The sequence below is a fragment of the Salminus brasiliensis genome, chromosome 1, assembly GCF_030463535.1.
Source record: "Salminus brasiliensis chromosome 1, fSalBra1.hap2, whole genome shotgun sequence".
In the NCBI taxonomy this organism is placed as follows: Eukaryota; Metazoa; Chordata; class Actinopteri; order Characiformes; family Bryconidae; genus Salminus; species Salminus brasiliensis.
Window position 1 is genome coordinate 91426267 of NC_132878.1, and position 22740 is coordinate 91449006.

A 22740-nucleotide genomic window follows, 5' to 3' on the forward strand; every position below is an offset into this window, starting at 1 on the left:
GGTTCAAACCTGTGTAAATGGTAGGGATACAGTGGGGTATCAGTATCAAACATATCAACGAATGGAGTGAATTTTATTCCTTTTACAAGCAAATGCCAAGAACGCAGGTCCAGTTAAATTTATTCCCAATCTCTACATTTTATTAAGAATCAGCATCTGCACAAGTTGGATTTTCCTGGGATGTGTGCAAGGAGGAAAGCCTTAAAAACAAATCATGCTCTGCTCACCTCCCATAAAAATCAAACTTGTCCAGACTGACCTGATCATATCTGCAGATTTCTGGACCAAGCAGTGAAGTATCAACAGTGTCCTCATCATCTTAAAGTCAGTTCTATGATAATAAATTATGACCAGAAGCAGCAGGTGGTGTAGATCAACATGCATTTATTGACGGTGATCATGGAAATCATGGTTACAAACAAATGTGTAGAACATCCTGTTACTCAAAAACCCTGCATTTCCAATGTTGCCATTTTTCACTTTTTGACTTATTGTGAATCTGGCATTGGTTCTTTACACTGTTTCAGAATCAGAACGAACCAATAGCAATGCTCCAAAATGCTCAGAAGAAAATCTATTTGCATTGACTTCCATTGAAAGTTCAGATGGTTTGTTCCTTCTTCTGTAAAGCTGACATTTTGGAGACACAAGGTTTTTGCGGGACAGTGATGATATGGCAGACTAAGACGTGAATCAGTTTACAGTGCCAATGATAATAATAATCAGATGCCTGTCATTACAAAACACTGGAAAGAGTGGAATTGCATTGCGAGAACGACTAAAGTAAAATGCTGGATAGAAAATCTGGATTTACACAACCAGAGAAAAATGAGAACCCACCTGTTTGATATTTTCCAGTTTTCTTGAGGACCTTTTGATCTAAAGGCTTATGCGTTTCAAAAGCTGTTTCAAAGACAATATAAATAATGATGAATATTTTTTTTGTTTTTATGTGGGTCATAATTCTGAGCCTGAACGAGTAAAATTTGGAGCCATGGTTGTGCTCATTACTGCCTGATGCTTTATAAAAGTTAACTAGTGTATAGTCTGTCCTCATTAATGCATTTCAGTCAATCAGTAGTGTTGTGACGAGAGGAAGGTAGGGTCTAAACAACTTGTTTGATAGAAGGCCAGTATTTCTGACTGGAGACTCTTATTTTTGATTATAAGTTGTGGATAATAGTAAAAAAGAAAGGAAAAAAATGTGAGTAGGTGCGCCCAAACTTTTGACTGACAGCGTATGTGAAATCTGGGCATTGAAATGGTTCCTAACAGGCAGGGCTGGAAAGGACTTCCTCCACCAGGAGAGGCTTGTAAGATTCTGGATCCTCCTGTAACAATCAAACCAAAAACAAATGATGTTTAAACAGACCCACCTCCATCAACCGTTCTGCAGCATCCACCCTCCATCTCAGCACCTCTGCAGCTAAGCTTAGTTACAGCAATGGTTCAGGCAAACATCTAATGTATGCCATTGATTCCTCAAGTGGAAAACCTATGGTCATTTGTTCTTTATTTGACCTTTTATTTTTAAACATCTTACCAGACTTCTCTACACCTACAACCTTCTTTCTGAAGGCCTCAGAGAACTCTTTGGATCTAGTCATGGTGATCCTCACCACTCACTTCAACAATCAAGAACAAACCAAGCTAAATATCCAAGGTTTAAACAAGACAGGCTCCTCCAGAATCCACTCTAACCATGTTCTGATCATCTACAGCTGATGTTCTGCACATTTTCAGTAGTAATACATGCGGGGGCGCTTGAGTTTTTTCCCCTCACTACAAAGCTGCATTTCTATTAAAGGTGATGTCTTCAGTTGTATGTGTTTAGTCATATGATCTCTGTATCTCAATATTATTTGACCGAAGATCAAATCTCCACACACGGATATTCCAAAAGTCATGGAACAGGAACTAGTCATGTCCATTGACTTTTGCCAGGTCCTCTGGAAGCTAAAAAACGCTGCACTGAGCAGCGGTATATAAGTGCGGACGTGAATTCGGCCAGATGTGCTGGTCTGTTCACAAGCACAATTCTAGCCAGACACCGCCCATTACAATTATTACCTCATCGTCATCATCAGCTGTCCACTGTGGGTGGTAAAACCTTTTTTAGCCCTATTTGGACGGGATTTGGGCGAGTTTTTTTATGGGAAAGTGGAGGGAATTTCACGGGATAAGAAATCTGGACCCACAACGGGAGATGGGAGTGGCTACTTGACTCGCGCACTGCAGTCACCTCCAAAAAATGCAGCCTTAAGTATTACAGGATGATTACCTTGGATAATGTCATAACTCACTTAAAGTAATAATGTTAGTGTGAAATTAGCAGCTACATGTTCAAAACACGTATGTAGGCTATAGGCCACGCTACACAAGGTCTTGCCTAAAACTGCTAAAAGCGCCACGCCTCTGAGGGGTCCTTCAGCTCACCTTCTGGATTTGGGTGTTGTACATGGTACAACAACAGAGGTATCTGTTCCAATGCCTCCTGGAGCTCTTTAATACTTGAGAAAATGGAAAAAAAAATCCTTTTCCACAGGATTTGAGGGAAAATTCACTCACATGTAGATTCACACATTATATTAACCCCCTAAAAAAAGCAAGTGGTCCGCCTGCTGGCCGGAAGTGGCCACACACAATACTTTGGATCAAGAAACGTTAAATCCCTGCACAACTTTGGAAACTGAATGTCCCATGCCATCTGGCACCCTCTATCAGGCCTCGCTCTAATTGCGATATTCACATCGCCTTGCCATGAACACACTGGCCAGCGTTCTACCTCACAGCTTATACAGGTGTGAACATTAACAAGCACACGTCTATCCCATAACTTTTGACTGGTCAGTCAGTATATGTTAAACAAAGGTTTTCATGGGGTTTTATCATTTTTTCTCTAGTTCTGTATGTCTATTTGAGATTACTGTACTCAGTACAGTTTGAACCAACATGATATAACTGCACTCAGACCGCGTGTGGAATCAGGCTAAACTGGTAATGTATAAACTTCTATTCATTTGAGCTAGACTAGCCTCATAGCTCCAGTACAAAAAAAGGAAGATAACACGAGGCTTTACATTTTGTGGCCTATTGACTGCATTGGGGGAGGGTTTTTGGACAGACCATCAATTTAAAGACATTTATACCACCTTGTCTCCTTTCTTCTTCTTGCACAAAGCCTTCAGGCACAGAACACATGAGCTGATGGTGACGCAGAGTTGAAGTACGCTCAACACGATCATAAGGATGTCCACTCCTACACGCAAAAACTACAAAAAAAAAAAGTCAAGGAGATCGATTCAGATCAACTAGGAAATGCAGTTAGCCATCAGAGGTTGCAGGTACTTAGTAATGTTTGCCAAATATAATATGATACATGTTACAATACATGACATTTTACATAATGCATTACAGTTGCTATAGCACTGACAGCTGCAAAACTATTCAACCCTTTTACTAATTAGGTTCATTAGCAGAACTTAGCAGAAAATATATATATATATATTTTTTGTGTGTGTGTGTGTGCGTGTGTGTATTATACTTATTGTGTTTCTACCTGGACTGTCCAGGGGGTTTGTTGACTGGGACGTTTGACTACATGTTAGAAAAAATGTCTGAAAGTTTGTTCTGCTAATGAACCTAATTAGTAAAAGGGTTGAATAGTTTTGCAGCTGTCAGTGCTATAGTGCTATATATATATATAAATAACACACACACACACTAAAGTTATATTAAGTTAAAGGTAAACACTAAGTAAAGGCAAGCAAGAGTACAGTAGTGTATGGATGTGAATGTGTAAAGTGCATGTACAAAAGTAAACGTTGTAAAACAATATAATGTGTATATAGTATGTATAGTGTATGAATAGTGTGTGTATACAATGTGTGTATAGTAAGTAAACCAAATACCTCCAGCATCTGCTTGTAGTCCTCACAGATCTCCAGCATTTCATTCATTTTGGCTGTCTTCACAGGAGACTGTGTAGTCTCGTACGCGCGAAATCCATAAGAGTCAGAGGGTGGACTACAGCCGTAGAGAAAAGGTATATTCGCCAAGTCCACTGAATACGACACAATAATGGTTACAGCCAGTCCGAAACTGACCAAATTCACCAGGACCAGAAAGCTGATCTGAAAAAGAGAAAGATCAACAGTTAAACTAAGCAGTTCTGCAACAAGCACTGGTGATATTTGGTTTGACAAAAATACACTATGTGTCCAAATGTATGTGGACACCCTTTCTAATGAATGCATTCAGCTACTTTAAGCTGCACCCATTGCTGACACAGATGTGCAAATGCACGCACACTCAGCTCGGCTAGTACCTGTACTGCCAATAGAATAGGACTATTAGAATAGCAAAATGAAGCATGTTTTCATAGCAGAAATCTTCTCACTGTATGTTCAATCAGCAGGTCTCCATACCTGAGTATCACACACAGACTCAGAACCCCTTTTATACCAGAAAAGAAAGCTTAACAATGTCGCTATGTTCACTACATAATTCAGGAAAATAAATTCCATCATAAACAAGATGAAACTGATAATTGCTGCTCAACAGCATCCGTTTCAGGCCACACCAATGTTCACTCCGGTTTGACTTCCCTCTATCCAGATTCTTTTGGCTTTTGCTATTCTATCTGTTGGTAGCAGTGCAAGCTACTAAAGCTACGTAACAGACTTATGCACAAATGAGTACACATGCAGGAGTATGTGCATGGGGGCAGGATCTTGAGGTAGGTATGTAGACAGGCAGGTATGCCATCTAATCATTTAATTCAGAAGAAACAAACAGGTTTTTACAAACATTTGGAACATTTTTCAAATGGAAAGCGAAACCTACCAGGCATGGGCTGGGAAACTTTGCTGCAATGATGCATAGGATGCCAGCTGCAATAAACTAATAAAAAGAAAACCGAAAAGGGCATCTGTCAGAACTGTTGGAATACAATAATAATGCAACTGGTTTTAGTCGTATTATGCACTTATCCACATTACAAATTCAATGACCATTGAAAAAAAAAAAAACACACACACAAACAACAACAACAACAACAAAAAAACAACAACAACACAACAGCAGTCGAAGTGTATTTTTACCATTACTGAGCAATACAGCTGCAGTTTAAGGATCATGAAACTATGACAGCTCATTCTTACCATTCCCCCCAGACAAAAGGGCTCGTTCCAAATGTAACGGAAGGTTGAGCACCCCAAGCCCACAGTCAGCAATCCAACCATAATCTGCAGAGTCTGTGGGAAGGGATGTGTACATTATTCCCACAGTAGTTCTGAAACCTGCTAGCACATCAGGCTGTAAATAATGACCGCAGCACAGCACACAGTGAACAGCACAGCGGTAAAAACAATGGATTAGGTCTAAAATTACTTATTTTATTCTTCATTTCAATTCAAATATTAACAATACTGTGTATCTTTCAACCTAGTTCAGCACACACAACTACGATCATGGGACAGACTGATGTCTTAATAGTTGCCCAGGGGGGTAAGCTACAGAAGGTCATTGCTGAAAAGGCTGGCTGAAAGCATATTCATGGAAAGTTGTGGATTAGAGCAGATGAGAGAACTGTCAAGAAAAGTCGATTCAAGAATTCAGACTGAGGCTGGAGTAAGTGCATCAAGAAAGGGCTTCAGGAAAGGGGCTACAACTGCCATATTCCTAATATCAAGCCATTCCTGAACCAGAGAAAGTCTCAGAAGCATCCAACTTGGGCTAAGGAGAAAAGGAACTGGACTGTTACTCAGTGGTACGAAGTGGTACAAAGCCCTCTTTAAACTAAAGTAAAATTTGGAAATTAAGTACATAACTAGATTCTGGAGGAAGGGTGGAGAGGCAGAAAGTGAAGTTTTCCCAGTATGCGATGGTTTGACCCTATCACGGATTTTCTTTTCTCTATTAATGATGGATGTGGTCATCCATTATTGTCAGAAGTTCAAAGAAATTACTGAAAGCCAAATATCGGCATGACATGTCCGTGATGAGTGTGTGTAAACCTCACAACTATATGTGTACAAGAGTGCTGACTTGTAGATATATATTTTTTACCATTGCTAAGCAGAAATAGGTGCCAACTAGATCAACATTTACCTCAAAAAAAAAAAAGAATTTACTCCTTGCTCAGTTCCATTTACGTTAGGGCTGTCAAACAATAAAATAATAAGCTCCTCAGACAAAAAAATAGTCACCTTCTATGTAACTACGGAGTGTTTTTCTTTTACTTATTATATTATTTTCTCTCTTTTTAACCTGGTGTTTTTAGGTTTATGTTGGTAAATGGAGGAACTGGAAAGTAAGAATTTCACTGTACAGTGTAACTGCTTGTTTCTATGCATATGACAATAAAGTCTTGAATTGTAAGGTGATTGTACCTTAAGTCTCCTGCAGATGACATTGGGCAAGGATGATTAGGCTATAAATACCTGCAGGGTGTGTAACTGGACTGATAGATTGAGAAGAAGGTTGTACAGTGCATGTGTGGATGTGTGGAAAATAGGTTGGGAAGCAGATGTTAATGACTGAAAAAGGAGTGATTGAATTTGGGTCATAAAGGCCATAGTGTGAAGAAAGTAGTTGAATCTGCAAGTGTATGGAAGAGTATAGTCATACGGGTGTACCAGCAGTGGCAGAAATCCCAGTCTACAAAAAATTCTGGAAGCGAAGTGGTTTTCATTCCATGAAACCCACCAGCTGTCCCTGTCTGTCAATTTTGCCTTTCGGCCATGAGTCTGACTGCGATTTATGCAACTGCTGGTAGACCTATATGACCGTCTGCTGTGACCCATTGTCCATACATCCAACGACACACTCACAGCACTGTACTACCTCTTCTCAATCTACAAACCCATCACACACCCCACAGGTATTTATAGACTGATCATCCTAGTGCAACACCATCTGCAGGAGCCAAAAGTTACCACCACTGTGAACATGCCAGGTGACTATATAAGCTCCCTGGACAAAAGACTAGTTAACCACTTAACAACCCCTCAAACAGTAACTATAAAGCAAACCTTAGGATGGCATAAGGCTGAGAATATAAAAGGGCTTGTTTGTGATTAATCATATTTCATATTTCAGTTTCATGGTATGAAAAAGAAGAACTTGTCAGGCCATGATCACAGGGTGAACCAGCTTGCAGTGTTCATCACTGGTGTACAGCAATAGCATCAGTTGCCAAAAAGTTCCCTTTCACTGTAACTGTGACTGTTCACTGTGACAGCTTGCGGTTTGCATACACAACCTCCCAGCTGTGGCTTTCTGCTTGTAGATTTGTCCATTGGCCTCCAGCAAGCCCTGTCCAGAACAGTCTACTGCAGTAATCACCACATTTCATTTCATAGCACCACAATTCTAAAATTTAAAATGTTTCTCAACAGTCTTGGCTCCTTTTATTTACACCCCTAAATTTGACATACTAAGGTACAACATGACTATGGGATAAATGCAGCGGCTACTTCCTACCAATATGGAAGCCGGGCAAGAAAACTGACGCTAGCACACCGGGTGAAGCATCACTCTGAGGTGAGTTGTGAGTTGCAGGGATGCTGATGAAGCAGGCTCGGGCTGAGTGGGCCAGACAGCCGTTTAACTTAGGGAAGTGGTGTCGCCATGTCAAAATCAAATGAGCTCTGTGAAGCTTTAGGGGGATAAAAGAACAACTGTTGTAGATGCACGCAGGTCTGGGAGGAGAATTTTAAAAACCTCAATACAACTGGAAATCAGCCATTCCACTGCCCTGGAAATGATTCACAAGCGGTGAAGGACTTTTGATTTGCTCCCCTCACCCCCCTGAAACGAAAACGGGGACCCATGAATGGTGGCTCATGACTTTAGGTTGTGTGTAACGGTGAAAGAACATCACGGCTGTGATGAAACGGTGCTGTCATTTCCCCACAGCTCACTCCCTTTCATGATGTGCTGCTTTAATATGACCTAAGTAAGTGATCTATATTAGCAGGTAGTTTTTAATAGCAAATATTGGTGTTGTCCCACCCCACCCATGAGCTGTAATTAATATTGGTTGTAGTCCTGCTATGTGTTGACATCCTGTAACAGACTTTCCCCCATGTTGTCAGTTTTCTCAAACGTACACTGACCCCTACTGGCAGGCTTGGGTTACTTTTATCCACAGCATTCCCTCCAGAGTTGGATTGTGTAATATTTCCAGTGTTTTGTTTTGAGTGAAATTGGCTATAATTAAGCCAAACTACAACTGATTGGTTTCCAACCCATAGCAGGCCATGCAGGTGGGCTTAAACGGCATCTCACGCTGAAAAGTTTCGACTCTGAAGACTCCAAAGACTGTGTGAAATGTAATACAAAGATGTATATGTAAAATATAGTGTAATCTCTTGTAGATTTCTGAAAGCGTAAAGTAAGATGGAGTAAAAGGAAGAAAAGCAAGTGAAAGAATGTGCATGTGAGGGCTTGAGGATGGCAAAAGCTTACAGCACCTGGTATTCCCAGGCGGTCTCCCATCCAAGTACTAACCAGGCCCGACCCTGCTTAGCTTCCGAGATCAGACGAGATCGGGCGTGCTCAGGGTGGTATGGCCGTAAGCGAGAGCGCTGCTTCCACTTAGCCTATTTATAAGCATGCAGCAAAAGATAGCGGCCTTTTGCACACTACAGGGGACACACTCACTCACACTCCTTTCTTACTTCCAAAGCAATCACGCATTGCTCTCTCCTGTCGTCCTTCTCTTTTTTCAAAACCAACAAAACTTGCTCTTTTGGCTGACACTTTAACATTCAGCAATCTGATTTATAATTATAGTATATATATTACACACACACATATACACATATACATACATACATACATACATATATATGTATATACACACACACACACACACACATACATACACATATACATATACATATACATATACATATACACTTTTTAATCTGATTTTTGCAGCGTAACTCATGCCACAGTTTTTGAGTCCAGATTATTATTGTGTGATGCAGGCTTGTATACAGATTTTTTCCCCTCATAGGAATGAATGGGATGCAAATTTTGGCACCCTTTGTATGTCATTATTATGTAAATGCACTAGTAACACCCAACCACCTAACCACCCAAACACCCAACCACCGACCACAAAGGGTACCACAGCAAGCTTCTGGGATACTAGGGATGTCACAATGCCAGAAATATGGCAGTCACTATCAACACTACTGAAATTCTATAATTCTCAATAATAACAATAATAATAATAATAATAATAATAATAAACCAATTAAGTTGGTCAATCAAGAGAGGATCTAAGATGTTAGCTACAGCCAGTTAGGTTAGGTTAGGTTACTCCATACCTGAGCAGCTGCATTTGTACTTTGGAAAAGTGTACTGGTACTCATGTACTCATTTTTATATATATTTATATATTACTGATTAATGAATAAGGGGTTTACATCCATTTACCCACTTTCATCTTACCCTCACTGTGGTAAATTAGGCAATGTAAGCAATATAGAACCAAAAATAGATGATGTCCATGTATAGATCCTACCCCCAGGACTGTGTGAGAGCTGCCCAGATGCTGCTTCATGCTCCGAGACACAAAGTAGACCGGGCTGCAGCACAGGGTGCCCAGTATCTGGCAAATCAGTGGCCATTCGCTCTTGGGGTTGGAGGTCACGGTGAACACAGTCACCCCCTCGGCCTTGGTTACCGTCAGTGACATCCTAAAAGGTAAAAAAAAACAAAAACAAAACACCACATATAAACAAATGCACTGTACAGCCCAGTACAGAAGAACTACATCACAGGACGGTTTGATGTGAAATGAGGGTTTCTTTACAGTGGTGCTGACCGCAACCAGGGGTCACAATGTGCAATGGACACAATTACAGGCTGTTTATTTCCAGGCTAAAGTAGGCCCAAAATGTGTCCAAATCCTTGTAAAACAATGTTTTAAACAGTCTTTACGGGACCTTTTACAGGCCTTACCTCTTTACATGTGATCTAAATGACTTTGTTTACATCTTAAACATATAATTGAGCACAAATGGTTCCAAATTGTGAGCAATTATATATATTTTTTGTTCTATTTTTAATTGCATTTAATTGAGAACAAATAATGCAGGCTATAATGTACACTTATTTGCACCCAGTTAAATCTAGTCTCACTTGTCTTTAGGCTAACTGCATTAAGGGTCACTAACAGAGCTCAAAAATTAGCTATATTTAACATTTAGCATTTATAATTTTACGGCATTTAGCTGACACTCTTACCCAGAGTCACTTAAACGATTTGTCGTATTACAGAGGTGGGCGTTGGTTACACTAGTAACACCCAACCAACCTCCAAAATCTGGTAGAAAGCCTTCTAACCCGGACAGTAGAGACAGTTACTCCAACAAAAGCAGGATGGTCTCTTTTTTAATACTCTTGATTTCAGATGGAACTATGAATGAGCAGGTGTCCCAATACTTTTGTCCATAGATGACACAAATATGTCACAAAAAATCCTGTGGTTTCTTATCAGTGAGACCAAGTGGAACAAGGTCAAAAAGCTTCAAATCACTCTCTCACAAAAACACACACACACACACACACACACACACACACACACACAGTAAACAGGTAAACAGGGTATAATGTGTAAAGTAGTGGACTTTTTTTATTTATGTATTATTAATTTATTTTATTATTGCCATAGTTTTTTAAGGCTGTGTTAAAGGTGGTAAGATATTTGACTTTTGAGACTGAAGAATATGATTTGGTCATATTAGCTATTAATATTATTTATTAGTGTTGCTAAATGAGTAAATGTTTATTTATTAAAATGTTCATTAACATTAATGTACGATTTTAGAGGTATTTACACACACACACACACACACACACACACACACACACACACACACAAAAAAAAACAAAAACTCAGGCCTACTTGAAGCCCTCCAGCCACAACACCACGGTGGGCGCCTGTGCGACCCCAGCGTCTCCTTCTTTAAGGACCAAACTATGGTCACCCCACCTGTGTGCCTGAACGTGGTCACCTCTTCACAAATGGACAAAGATATTGTCCATAAAAGTCCCAGACCAGTCCCATCCAGACACACATCCAGTGCTCTGTTTACTCCGTTAACTCAACAGGTCATTTGAACGGCTCTGCTCCAGCTCGGTTCTGGTTCTGGTTCTGGTTCGTCCGGTTTCTGTTGAGTTTATCTGCTTCACAGAAGCGATTTCACAATACTTTCAGTTTGACAACAACAGACTGTCGACGCTGAAACACCACAGCCCACCCCTCCTCATGCAGCTCCGGAGAAAACGCTGATCCCAGGGCAGGACAGAGCTGACCTGTCCAGAACTCCAGTAGCCATCCCCTGCACCGTGTCCTGCCTCCACCTGGCTCTGGTAAAGACACCACGAGCAGCTCGTCTACTCACCTTTCACTTAGCGCTTCCCGTTATAGCTCCTCCGCACCTCACCACAGTTTCCTCAGCTGCTCTAGTCTACAGGGGGCTGGACTTCTTCAGCAGAGGGGCGGGGTATTCCCGGTACTGACCCACAGGCTGAGCCTGCCTCTGATTTAAACAACAATGCTTATGTAAGGCATACTTATTTTCAGTACTTTTAGTAATTATAGTGACTATTTATGCTAACAAACATCATTTATATGAACTATATTGGTTATACCAATATAAATAAAACTATATAATATATACTTTTATATTTTTTATGTTTGAAGTTAAAAAATGTAATAATCTAATATACAATCATATACATTATAATAACATTAATTTTATATGTGTGTATATATTTACACAGTCATATCAGAATGAATATGAATGAATGAACTCAGCTAGGAGCACTGTGTAGTTCTGTACCTACAGACTGTAGTCCATCTGTTTCTCTGCATACTCTGTTAACCCCCTGTTCTTCAATGGTCAGGACCCTAGAGGACTGACCACCACAGAGCATATAGTATTTGGGTGGTGGATCATTCTCAGCACTGCAGTAGTGAAACTACTACATATGTATATATATACTCACACACACACACACACACACACACACACATATATATCTATATTATGGACGTAGCTCCCCCTAGCACTAGCAATGCTCTGGGCACTAGTAGGGTACCAACTTAAGACGTCTCCTCTTTTTGAACTGCCGACATGCTCAGAGGAAACCACCGGGTCCCTGGGTCCACCACAATAGACACCTGTGCCGGCCCACATCACTTCACGAGTAATGAAGGGAGAGAGTGCTATCTACCCTCCCTGAGAGAGCACAGGAGCACAGGGAATTGTGCTGTCTCTCGACCTTCGGGCCGTAGTGGAAGGGCATTAGACAACTGAGCCACTCAGAGCCCCTGAGTTTTTGTATTATATGTATGTATTGCAACAAAAAAAAGAAAACACATAAAATGGGTGCAATGATGATTCAAGAAAATTAAACACATTGAATAAAATGCTAATTCTTTTGATATGTTAAATTCAGTAAATAAATAGGACTTGTGTCTGAAATGTTTTTCTGTTATTGAGTTTACGTTTGTTTTCTTAAGAGGAGTTTTTCCTTTATTTTTACTTGGAAAATCAATAAAATGCATAATCCGACCTGGATCATGACTGGATCATTTAACTGGGATATAATTAAATGATTTTTTGTTTGGTGTCTGTTAAATTAAATACAAATTTTATGTAATTGTAAAATATATGGTATTTCAGTATTGTATTGTGTGTTTAGTATGTGTTTTTTCTATTTGGCTTTATTTGTCATTTCTCATTTTTGTCATTTTTTATCAAGTTGCCTTAAAATTGTAATAAAATTAGCTGGAAAGAGTCAAAACACAGTAACAACAAAAATCTTTTTACTGATTTTAGCTTTATTATGTAATCCATTACAATCACAGGTATTTCCCAGCAGGTTTGCCCTGTGTCCCAGCAAGGATGTTCAGAAAGACTTTCTTAGGGACAAGTTCCACTTTTAAAATTTACTGTTTTTCATTGATCAATGTAGACATACACAAGCCCTGCACTGAAACTGAAATGTATCACTTACTCAAAAGTGCAAAAGCCAAAACAGTGACTGTCTATAACTGGGCATTAAATTTAATGATGGTTTGGATGAGGTCAAGGCCTGGGTAGTCCATGGCAATCACACCCATGCAGATGTCAGGCACGTTGTTCAGATAGACTTGCAGATAATTGTAGAGCCATGGGTCGATCTTTTCAGCCACTCTTTTGGGGGTCAGGAACATGCCCTCGAATGTGCCAATGCCTGTGCCACTGGAGTAGGTCAGAACAATAGAAGATCCTCCACACTGGTTAATGGCCTGGTTCACGTGCTGCACGATTTCTTGCTCTTTGTCTTTGATGTGAGTGACCTCGTAATCTCCCTTGGTGTCGGTTTCGAACAGAGGGACACCCAGCTTGAAGCTATCTTTCTGGACAAACACAACCTTGCCTCGGACCTCACCAAGGTTGGGAATGGTGGAGGATACCCACACATTCCGATCATTGTAAATTGCCTGCTCAACCAACCCTTGGACATTTTCTTTGTTGAACAACTCTGGCTTCACACGGACAAGAACCGTCTCGGTTGGGTACTCGGACAGGAACGTCTTGATGGTCTCCAGGGCCTCCTTGAAAGTTGAAAGCTCAAAAACGACCCCATGCATGAGGTGCAGTGAGTCTCCAAAAGCAAATGCTCTGAAGTCCAGGTAACGTATGCCAGCCTTCAGCTGATCCGCCAGAGTCCAGGACTGGCAGTCTACAGCGGGGCCTCCATAAAGTGCCATGGTGTCGTGGGTTCCAGGCAAGGTGAGGTCTGAGAGATAGAAGTTGTCATTCAGGCTGCTCATCCAGTTGATTTTGTAGTTTAGTGGGAGCTGGAGCTTCTCTCCATCATTAAAAGCCTGATTCTGGCTTTGTCCAAGAGTCTTCCCAAGCAGGCTGTAAAGAAGCAAAACAAGGCCGTCGTTAATTTGAAGTGTCTTTGAGCTTTGCTTTGACTAAGGTATTCATTGCTGATATATTTAATTACAGGTTTTTGATCATTCTTTCTATAGACTGTTTATGCTACTACCACTTCCCTGTGCACCAGACTCTACTGTACTTTCGATTGCTCAGTTTTTTCTGTTTTTCTCTTTCTCCCATTTTCTGAGCTGCCCCTGCTATCCACTTGATGCTGGCACAAGTCTGGTTGTAGCTGGGTGCTGCTGCCTGCCTGTCCTCTAGACCAGTTTCACTTGCATTCTCCTATTGTATGCATTCACCTATAGTTGCTATCCCACTCATAGTGTTATCACTTCTTGTTCTATTCTTTCTGTTTCTCTTCCAGTCCTTTTTCCATGTATTGAGATAACTTGTTCCTGCTGTCTTGTTCATGGCTTGATCCTCGGTCCAACCTCAACCTGGCTATCCACCTCCCTTTTGCCAGCTTTAATGCTGTCCTGTTCTGGGTTTCGGTCCTTGTGTTAAATTGTTAATAGCAGAATAGTGCTGCATTGTTGTACATGTGACTGCTTAGCAACAATATGTAAATGAGCCATGTCCTGATTGGCTGCTCTATATTGTGCCTTATTCAGAATGTGGATCTGGCTGAATCAGTCAGATGAATGGACAGAGCTAAACTGCTGTAGGCTATGTAGGTGGAGATGTGTATATCTGTAAAAATATATCTGTTAGAAATTCAATATGTGCTGTACAGGGACAAAGAGGCACATTCTGAAAGGTTAACGATGTTTACATACAACGGCAAATTCATTTCATTTTAGAACGGTGAGGTAAACCCATGTCCCATAATATGGGCCCAGTTAAATTAATAAAATATATTTAACACTGTAGCCTGAGGCCAGTTGAGCTTTTGATGAATCAAAGGTCAATCTCTTGACTCCCTATTAAGATTTGATCTCATTATAACTTACATTATGTAATAGTAGAGCCACCTTGTACTGTTTGACCACTCCTTATCATATGTCAACACATTAACACAAAAATTATGCGAGTCTGGTGTGAGATGTAAGATAAGGTGCATCTCCTCATCAAGCAAAAAAATGCGTGGAAGGTTTAAAGGGCCTGTATCATGGGAAAACTACATTTCCGTGCTTAAAAAAACATTTAGAATATTAAAAGTGTTAACAGTTAACATTACAAAATTAAATAAAATAAAAAAAAATACATAAAATTGTTTTCCACTCAGTCCATATATGTAAATTCACCTATTTACCATACAGTATTTCAGAGCCGCCCCATCCATACTATACATAAGTTACTAGGAGTGTTTCAGCTTGGAATGTTTTGCAACCAATCAAAAAAGAGATAATTTCCATACAATTTTATGTCCAGATGTTTGTGGACAACCACTTTAATAACTCTCTGGAGCAGATAAGCATGAACCTATTGACACCATGCTGCCTAATGCCAGGTGTGGGCTAGAGGGGTACAAAGCCCCCCAGCATTGAGCTGTGGATCAGTGGAACTGTGTTCTCTGGAATGATGGATGGTGCTCCGTCTAATACTTTTGCTATGAGTTGGGGAGTTGGGGATGAGGTGAAAAAGGGGATAATCCAACATCCTGACCTCACTAATGCTTTTGTCAGTGAATGCAATCAAATCCTCACAGCAATGCTCCAAATCTAGTTTTTAATACCCTTTTTACAGAAGAAACAGTGAATTTGTAGGTGTCCCAGTACTTTTGTGCATATAGTGCATATCAGTCTTAAAGGCCCAGTAACAAAAATGTCCTGTTTACTTGTAAGGGATAATAAGCACTGGCACATATAACTGCTCAAGTATCACAAGTAGATCTCAAGGATATGTTTAAAATGCAAGGAAATCTCGAATACAGGCCCTTTACATTTACAGATTACAGTATTACAGATGTGGGACAATGTAGTGTTAGGAGTCTTGCCCAAGGACTCTTATTAGTGTAGCGCAGCACAGTCACCCAGACTGGGAATCGAACCCTTCAATCCTTTAAATGTGTTTAATAATCAGGCATGAATAGAAAAGTATTTTACGATAATAAAACAGACTTTCTTTTCATAAGTTTTTTGCATACTCACAAAATTAGTAATGACACCCCCAATATTTGATTGAAGTTCTTCATTGTTGCCTGTAAATTAAGACAGAAAAGTAAAAAGAAAGTCCTGAAAAATTTAATTACATCACATTCAGATTCAATTACACGCCTTGCGATTACAATGAGTGTTGTCAGTGACAAAGCTAATGACGTTCATATACATAAATTATTTACTGTGAACATTAGCAATCTGAACAAAGCAAGTTTGCCCACAGGCTTGACCGGTTAAATCAAACCCCTTTTTTACCATGATGCCCATAATGTAGTAATACAACCTAGAAGTTTCTGATCAACATTACATTGATGTGCATCACAGAAGAAGAAAACAACTGCAAGTCAAAGAGATCAGATTCATTGTTTTAAACAGTAACCTATAAACTACAAGTCTGCTAATACACTGATTAAAAAGCTAAAGTAAAAAGGCTAGAGTTACTGATAAATCAAACAGCAGGTTACTTACGTGTTGTGGTGATGCAGAGCTAGCTTGGCTGCAGGTTTTTGCAGTGGCTTTGGAAACAGAGCTTCTCGCTTATATAGTGCTGAAGTAGGGCGTTTACACGTAGCATTAAACAAAAGAGCATTACTGAATGTTATCTGTGCACACCCAGCGTCTAAACATTACACTGCAGTTCTTGGTCTTTTCCGATAAAGTCTGAGGTTGACATGAGGTCAAGTCTAATGATAGTCGCATTTTCCAATCACGGGCATATGCTAGACAGAGGATAGTGTGCTTATACACACATTACATGTTTGATAATGATTGGTACAGTGTGTACTGCATGGTGTTGCATCATAGGAACAACTGTTTCTTTATATTTTTCCCAGATGTAAAAGTACATTAATTTCCATTGCTATGGGAAACTGAATGAGTAAAATGTTACTTTTATAATCCACCTGTTGCATTTTTGCAGATATCTGCATCCTGTTGCATTCGAGTAGACATAATTATATAAATTAAACCTATTACAACATGCTGTAGGACTGCAGTCTGCAAAGCATTCAGTAGTACTAAATAGATAGACTGGCATTGGATGCATTTTAGACTGCTATGCACTGTTTTTAGTATTTAATTTCTATTATTTTATTATTTAATGTACTTCATGGACGAAGAACAGAACTTACTCATTCCTTAACTTACATACTCACGTTTAGCAGGCTGAAGATTCTGCACAAGGGGGTGCTATTAATACTCAAACAGCTTTTGGTGCTTTGCATTAATGACACTGCACGTCCTGGACAACTGAATTATTTTTAACCTATTTAGTTTTCAGTTTACTCAAATCATGTATGCATATAAGTCTTTTGTGCATGTTGCAGGTATTGCAGATTGCATTCCTTGTTTCTTTGTCACTCAGATTTGCATGACTTCAGACAGAGATTGGTATTAGAAATTTGTATATTTATATTAGTATATTTGGTTAGTTTGTCCAATTACTTGTGAGCCTGTAAATACAGAGGCACTTTAAAAAGGCTTTAATTCCTTAATGGTTAATAATACAGTATTTGTATATCACCCTTAAATTAACGCTTAAAAATATACAGTTCATTCACTTCTTAATTAATTCACATTCAGAATCACTGAGGTGGTGTATAGAGACAAAATCACAAAACATGTCAATGCACAAATAGTGTTGGGACCTGACTATGTTAATTAATTAATTATGCCAGTTTTATGTGTATTTCATTATTTTCACAGTAAAGATGTGTGCTGCCAAACATAAACATAAACACTATTAAACACTATTAGTAAAAATGCTGTATTTGGGATATTATTGGAAAACAAACTGCATGAACTGGACTGACACAGCGTGGGGAAAAAAGGCAACATTCAACAGTTGAAAGGTAATACATACATTAGGCACATTCTGTAAAGAAATTCAGAGCTTAATTATGTTAAATAACTCCTACATTGGACATTACATTATCTTTGCTTTAAACTGACAGCAGTAAATTGCAGTAGCTGTAGCTGTATTTTGTGGGCTAGTTGACTGTGAAGTCACAACATGGCGCTAATCTTTCACTGATATTTACTATTAATATGGTCAGACTAATGCAATCAATGGCCAATAATTAACAGTAAACTGTAAGCCAGTGGTGGCTCAACGGTTAGAGCGCCGGGCTATCGATAATAGGGTGAATGTTGGTTCGATTCCCAGGCTTGGGAACTGTTGGGGAACTGTTGGGGAACTGTTGGGGAACTGTTGGGCCACTGTTGGGCCCTTGAGCAAGGCCCTTTACCCTCTCTGCTCCCTGGGCACTGGAGGTGTGTGTGTGTTCACTACCACAGATGGGTTAAATGCAGAGGACACATTTCACTGTACAGTGACAAATATGTACACTTATCTTTACCTTTAGAATCAGGTTTGTTAGATTGGTAGAATCTTAACCCTCTCTTGCCATTAGAGAGGGCCTGGGAATCGAACCCACATGTTGGTTAGGACACAATGACACTAGCTCCAAATAGTGGAAGAGAAGAACCAATTTTTGTTCTATAAAGAACCATGTCTGCACACTATTAAAAGCATAAGATACTTTAGGAACCTTTGGAGGTTCTCCACTTTGAAACTGTAAAGGAACCTCTTATGGTGCTTTGATGAACCTTCAAGAAAAGATTTTTAGATGAAAAAAGGTTCCTTGAAGGTTCTTTAAAGCACCTTAATAGGTTCTTAATGAAGAATTCCCAAAGGTTCCTCAAGGATCTTATGCTTTTAATAGTGTATTAGCTGTGTGAGGGTAAAGAGCCTTTACATCAAGACCTTGACCTTAACTTTAGACCTTTTTTAGACCTTTAAACGGTTATTTAGTTAATTTTTTATGTAAGTTATTACAAAGAGTGGACTTCATCTCTGGTCTTTTTATTTTTAAACCCATATAACAGCTCTACCTGCCATCTAAGCCATCCAGAGGCCACGTGAATGGAGCTTGCACAATCACAATCATTCTCAAGGTTATTAGATACATGTGACGCCACAAAATTTCATCATGGTCACCCTGTGTTGCTTTCCACCACTGAGCTCAAAATCCAAAAACCTTACCTAATCTAGAAATCCTAGTTATTTTATATTAGTTATAGTATTCAGCCCATTCTTGCTTCAGTCATATATTTCTCCTTCCAGCAATGCGTGCACATCAGTAAAACATCCAGCTCAAGACTAGATTTTGCTGGTTGCTGGTGTCAGAAAGTCTAAGCTGGTCTTTGATAGTTAAGGAAGTTGAAAAGCTGGTCATGATCAACCTGACCAAGCTAGACAACCAGTATGACCAAGCTTGGTCATGGTGACCATGTTGGTCAACCAACAAGCTTGGTCATACTGGTTGTCTATCTTGGTCAGGTTGATCATGCTTGTAGATCAGCTCAACCCTCAAACCCAAACAAAAACATACCCTATGCTGGTCAACCAGCTTGACAAGTTTGAGCTGATCATGCTGTTTTTACAGCAGGTAGATCTCACAAACAAGTTCTAAAATGGTCATTAAAGTCCCATCATATGATGAAAATAGCTGTTATTTTGAGATGTGTTGAGTTACTGCCTTAGCATCGCAGTTTGGCTGACTACAAGGTATTTACATTTACATTTACGGCATTTAGCAGACACTCTTATCCAGAGCGACTTACAAAAGTGCTTTGCTATTTACCCAAGAAAAACCTCAGCTAGTTAGAATAGACTAATAGTTTAAAGATCCTCTAAGCTTTAGACATTACTAAACACAAGACAATATGGTGACCATAATACTCTGCTATTCGCCCAAGTACTCCCAAGTAAAGGAGGGTCTTCAGTCTGGGTTTGAGGACAGCGAGTGTTGGACTCTGCTGTTCGGACACCCAGGGGAAGCTCGTTCCACCACTTTGGTGCCAGGACAGAAAAAAGCCTGGACGCTCGTCTTCCGCAGATTTTGAGGGATGGCGGGTCGAACCGAGCCGTACCTGAAGCTCGAAGGGCTCTAGGTGTGGATCGGCTTTTGACCATTGCCATCAAGTATGGAGGGGCTGGCTGGTCCTTTCTTGGCTTTGTAGGCCAGCATCAGGGTTTTGAATCTGATGTGGGCAGCAGCTACAGGAAGCCAGTGAAGAGAACGCAGCAGTGGAGTGACATGGCTGAATTTAGGAACAGATTCAGCCAAGGTCATGGTGAACTGTATCTATGCCTGCACTTAGGAATGGTATTAGGCAGATTTCAGTATTTTGAAATACAGTTCAAAAGTGGTCAAAAGTTTACATACAGTCATCATGGACATGAATGTCATGGCAATATTGGGGTTACAAGGAGTTAACTGTTCTTCTGGGGCTGATTGATTGACAACACACACCTTTAATAGAAAACTAGTTTTCATTTTTGCATTTTCTAATATAAACATAAGGTCAAAATTATACATAAAGGGTCATTATTATACATACAGCACATCTAATATTTGGTTAAATGTCACTCAGTAAGATGCACCTTGACCAGATGCTTTTGGTAGCCATCAACAAGCTTCTGGCAAACATTCTTCTTGTCAGAAATCCACATAGCAGTACACATAGTCACAAAGCACAGTCCACATATTTATGATAGTGTTGAGGTCAGTACTAGCTGATGGTTTGAGGTTATGCTGAAGGTTTCTGTGGTAGTCCTTCTTCTTCATTATTCCACCCACATTGTTGACAAAGAATCTCGACTGAGCTTGCGGCTGACCACACGGATAAAGAAAGAGCCTTCTGACGGAGAGTTCTATGGCCAGATCGGACAAAAATTTTGTTTTTTGGCCACAATGACTGGAGGAATGTTTGGAGGAGTAAAGGTTATGCATTGATTCACAAGAATGCCATACCAACTGTTAAGCATGGTGGTGGTAGCATCATGTTCTGGGCTGTTTTGCTGTCAGTTGAACATCATTTTAAAAGAAATCAGTGAATGGCCAATGTTGCCTCGACATTAATGTCCATAATCAGGGTATTGTAAATGTCCGCCCACATCTTTCTTTCCGTAGGGTTCCATCTAGAAAGTGGGAAAAAATATATATGTTTTAAATTACTGTCCTATTCCTTTTAGGGGCAGACGGATGGTCATTTTTGCACCATGTCTTACTTCAAAAGGACTTTGGGAAAGCCTGCTTTATCCATTCCTCAACCACCCTTGATAGGTTTTTGGAGTCATGCCCCATCCCTTGTGGTAAGGGCATATTAATGGTCATTTTTGCACCATGTCTTACTTTAGAATAACAATTTTCATGCTAAAACAACAATTGTTAGAAAAATATTTCTAAGAATGGCTCAGTAACCCTTTTAGGTACAAACAGTATTTTATAATATGTATTTACATATTTTAAAAATATTTTTATACCAACACATATTCATGCCAGATGCAAATGTCAGAGGTTAGACTTTATTAAAAATAGGTTACACAAGGATAGTGCCACCAGGTACTGACCACACCCTATCATTAATTTAAACTGTGCCAATACATACACTCAAACAGTTACGTAAATCAAGTGTCAGCTGTGAGATAAAGTGCATTATGGCACATTATCCTCATTACTGAATTGAATTTTAATGGAGTTAGGTGGGCCCAGGTCTCTTTAAACACTTAAAGGCTTAAATGACTGCTGTTAATCATATATATGCATAAATAGAAAAAGTAAATTAGATGGTCATTAAATCAAATCAAATAGTTCTCACAAACAAATTACAAATGTAATTCAATATACTGTAACTCCCTAGGTCAACTAAATTGCACCTAATTTAACATTACGTTAATTTTTAAATCCCTTACCTTATTAATAATTCCAGAAAATGACAGATTTCTGAAATAATATAAATATTTTCTATGTATCCCTTAAAATGTAAACTTTGGCTAATGTAGTGTAGCTGTGTAGGTCTCCCTCATGTCGCCAAAACAGCTCTGACCCATTGAGAAATGGAGCTACAGTACCTCTTCAGTAGACATGCTAGCCTTCACTCCCCACACACATCAATGAACGCTTGCCCATGTTTCCTGCTTTTGACACACCACCTTCAAGAACTGACTGTTCACTCGCTGCCTAATTTGTAGATCCCACCATTGTAACCAGAACATCAGTGTTATTCACTTTACCTGTCAGTGGTTTTAATGTAATGGCTGAGTGTGTTTGCATTTCCAAAACAACAAAACAAAAGTACTGAGATGATCACAATGTCCACCTGAAAGCAGGCCCCTATATATAGCATTGCTTTTGGACAAAAAGCTGCAATCTCCAAAATGGTAATTTTACAGGAGAAGGAAAAACCTTCTTAACTTTCAATGGAAGTCAATGCACAAATATTTTATTCCCAGTCATTTTGGAGCATTTCTATCGGTCCAGTGTGATTATGACACAATGTCACAACTGCCAGATTCACACTGTGTCAAAAAGTGAAGACGATCAAAATTAGTCTCCAGGTCTCTTGGGGGGCCAAAGCAGATCAGTAGGAAAATACAGTGTGGCGTGTCTTTAAATATAGAAAACTTTAAAATCATATAAATAAATTACAATACAAAGAGAGCATATCCAGCTAATGTGCCCATGTGGGGCCTGTATGGGTAGCCAGAAAGTGTTGTCCTTTGGCTCCACATTGCCCCATGTATGGATGCCCACCAGTGTTAGTGATGGGACCAAGAGGGGCTAAGCATGAACCCCATCTCTCTTGTACACTGCATACAGGGCCTAGATGGGACC

The 22740-nt window shown here is 39.7% G+C and overlaps 2 protein-coding genes and 1 non-coding gene across 4 annotated transcripts; all 3 read right to left on the reverse strand.

The window, feature by feature from the left end:
• Positions 1–364: 364 nt before the first annotated feature.
• On the reverse strand, positions 365–11511 carry LOC140567725 (uncharacterized). 2 transcript variants are annotated; one of them, XM_072692402.1, is made up of 7 exons: positions 11424–11511; positions 9539–9713; positions 5163–5255; positions 4846–4902; positions 3912–4133; positions 3153–3272; positions 365–1331 (listed from the first exon to the last, which is right to left on the reverse strand). In XM_072692402.1, the coding sequence occupies exons 2-7, from the start codon at positions 9710–9712 to the stop codon at positions 1269–1271; spliced, it is 729 nt and encodes a 242-aa protein (XP_072548503.1). In that variant the 5' UTR covers position 9713; positions 11424–11511; the 3' UTR covers positions 365–1268. The 2 variants fall into 2 exon arrangements, with proteins under 2 accessions (XP_072548503.1, XP_072548504.1); XM_072692403.1 differs by lacking the exon at positions 11424–11511 and adding an exon at positions 11012–11277.
• Positions 8466–8584, reverse strand: LOC140538120 (5S ribosomal RNA). The gene has a single exon (XR_011977703.1). It is a non-coding gene; the product is annotated as a 5S ribosomal RNA (ribosomal RNA).
• A 1564-nt stretch (positions 11512–13075) lies between the features above and the next one.
• Positions 13076–16095, reverse strand: LOC140537168 (1-phosphatidylinositol phosphodiesterase-like). Its single transcript, XM_072659428.1, has 2 exons — positions 16052–16095; positions 13076–13937 (listed from the first exon to the last, which is right to left on the reverse strand). Exons 1-2 carry the CDS (start codon positions 16093–16095, stop codon positions 13076–13078), a joined length of 906 nt encoding a protein of 301 aa, XP_072515529.1.
• Positions 16096–22740: the final 6645 nt, after the last annotated feature.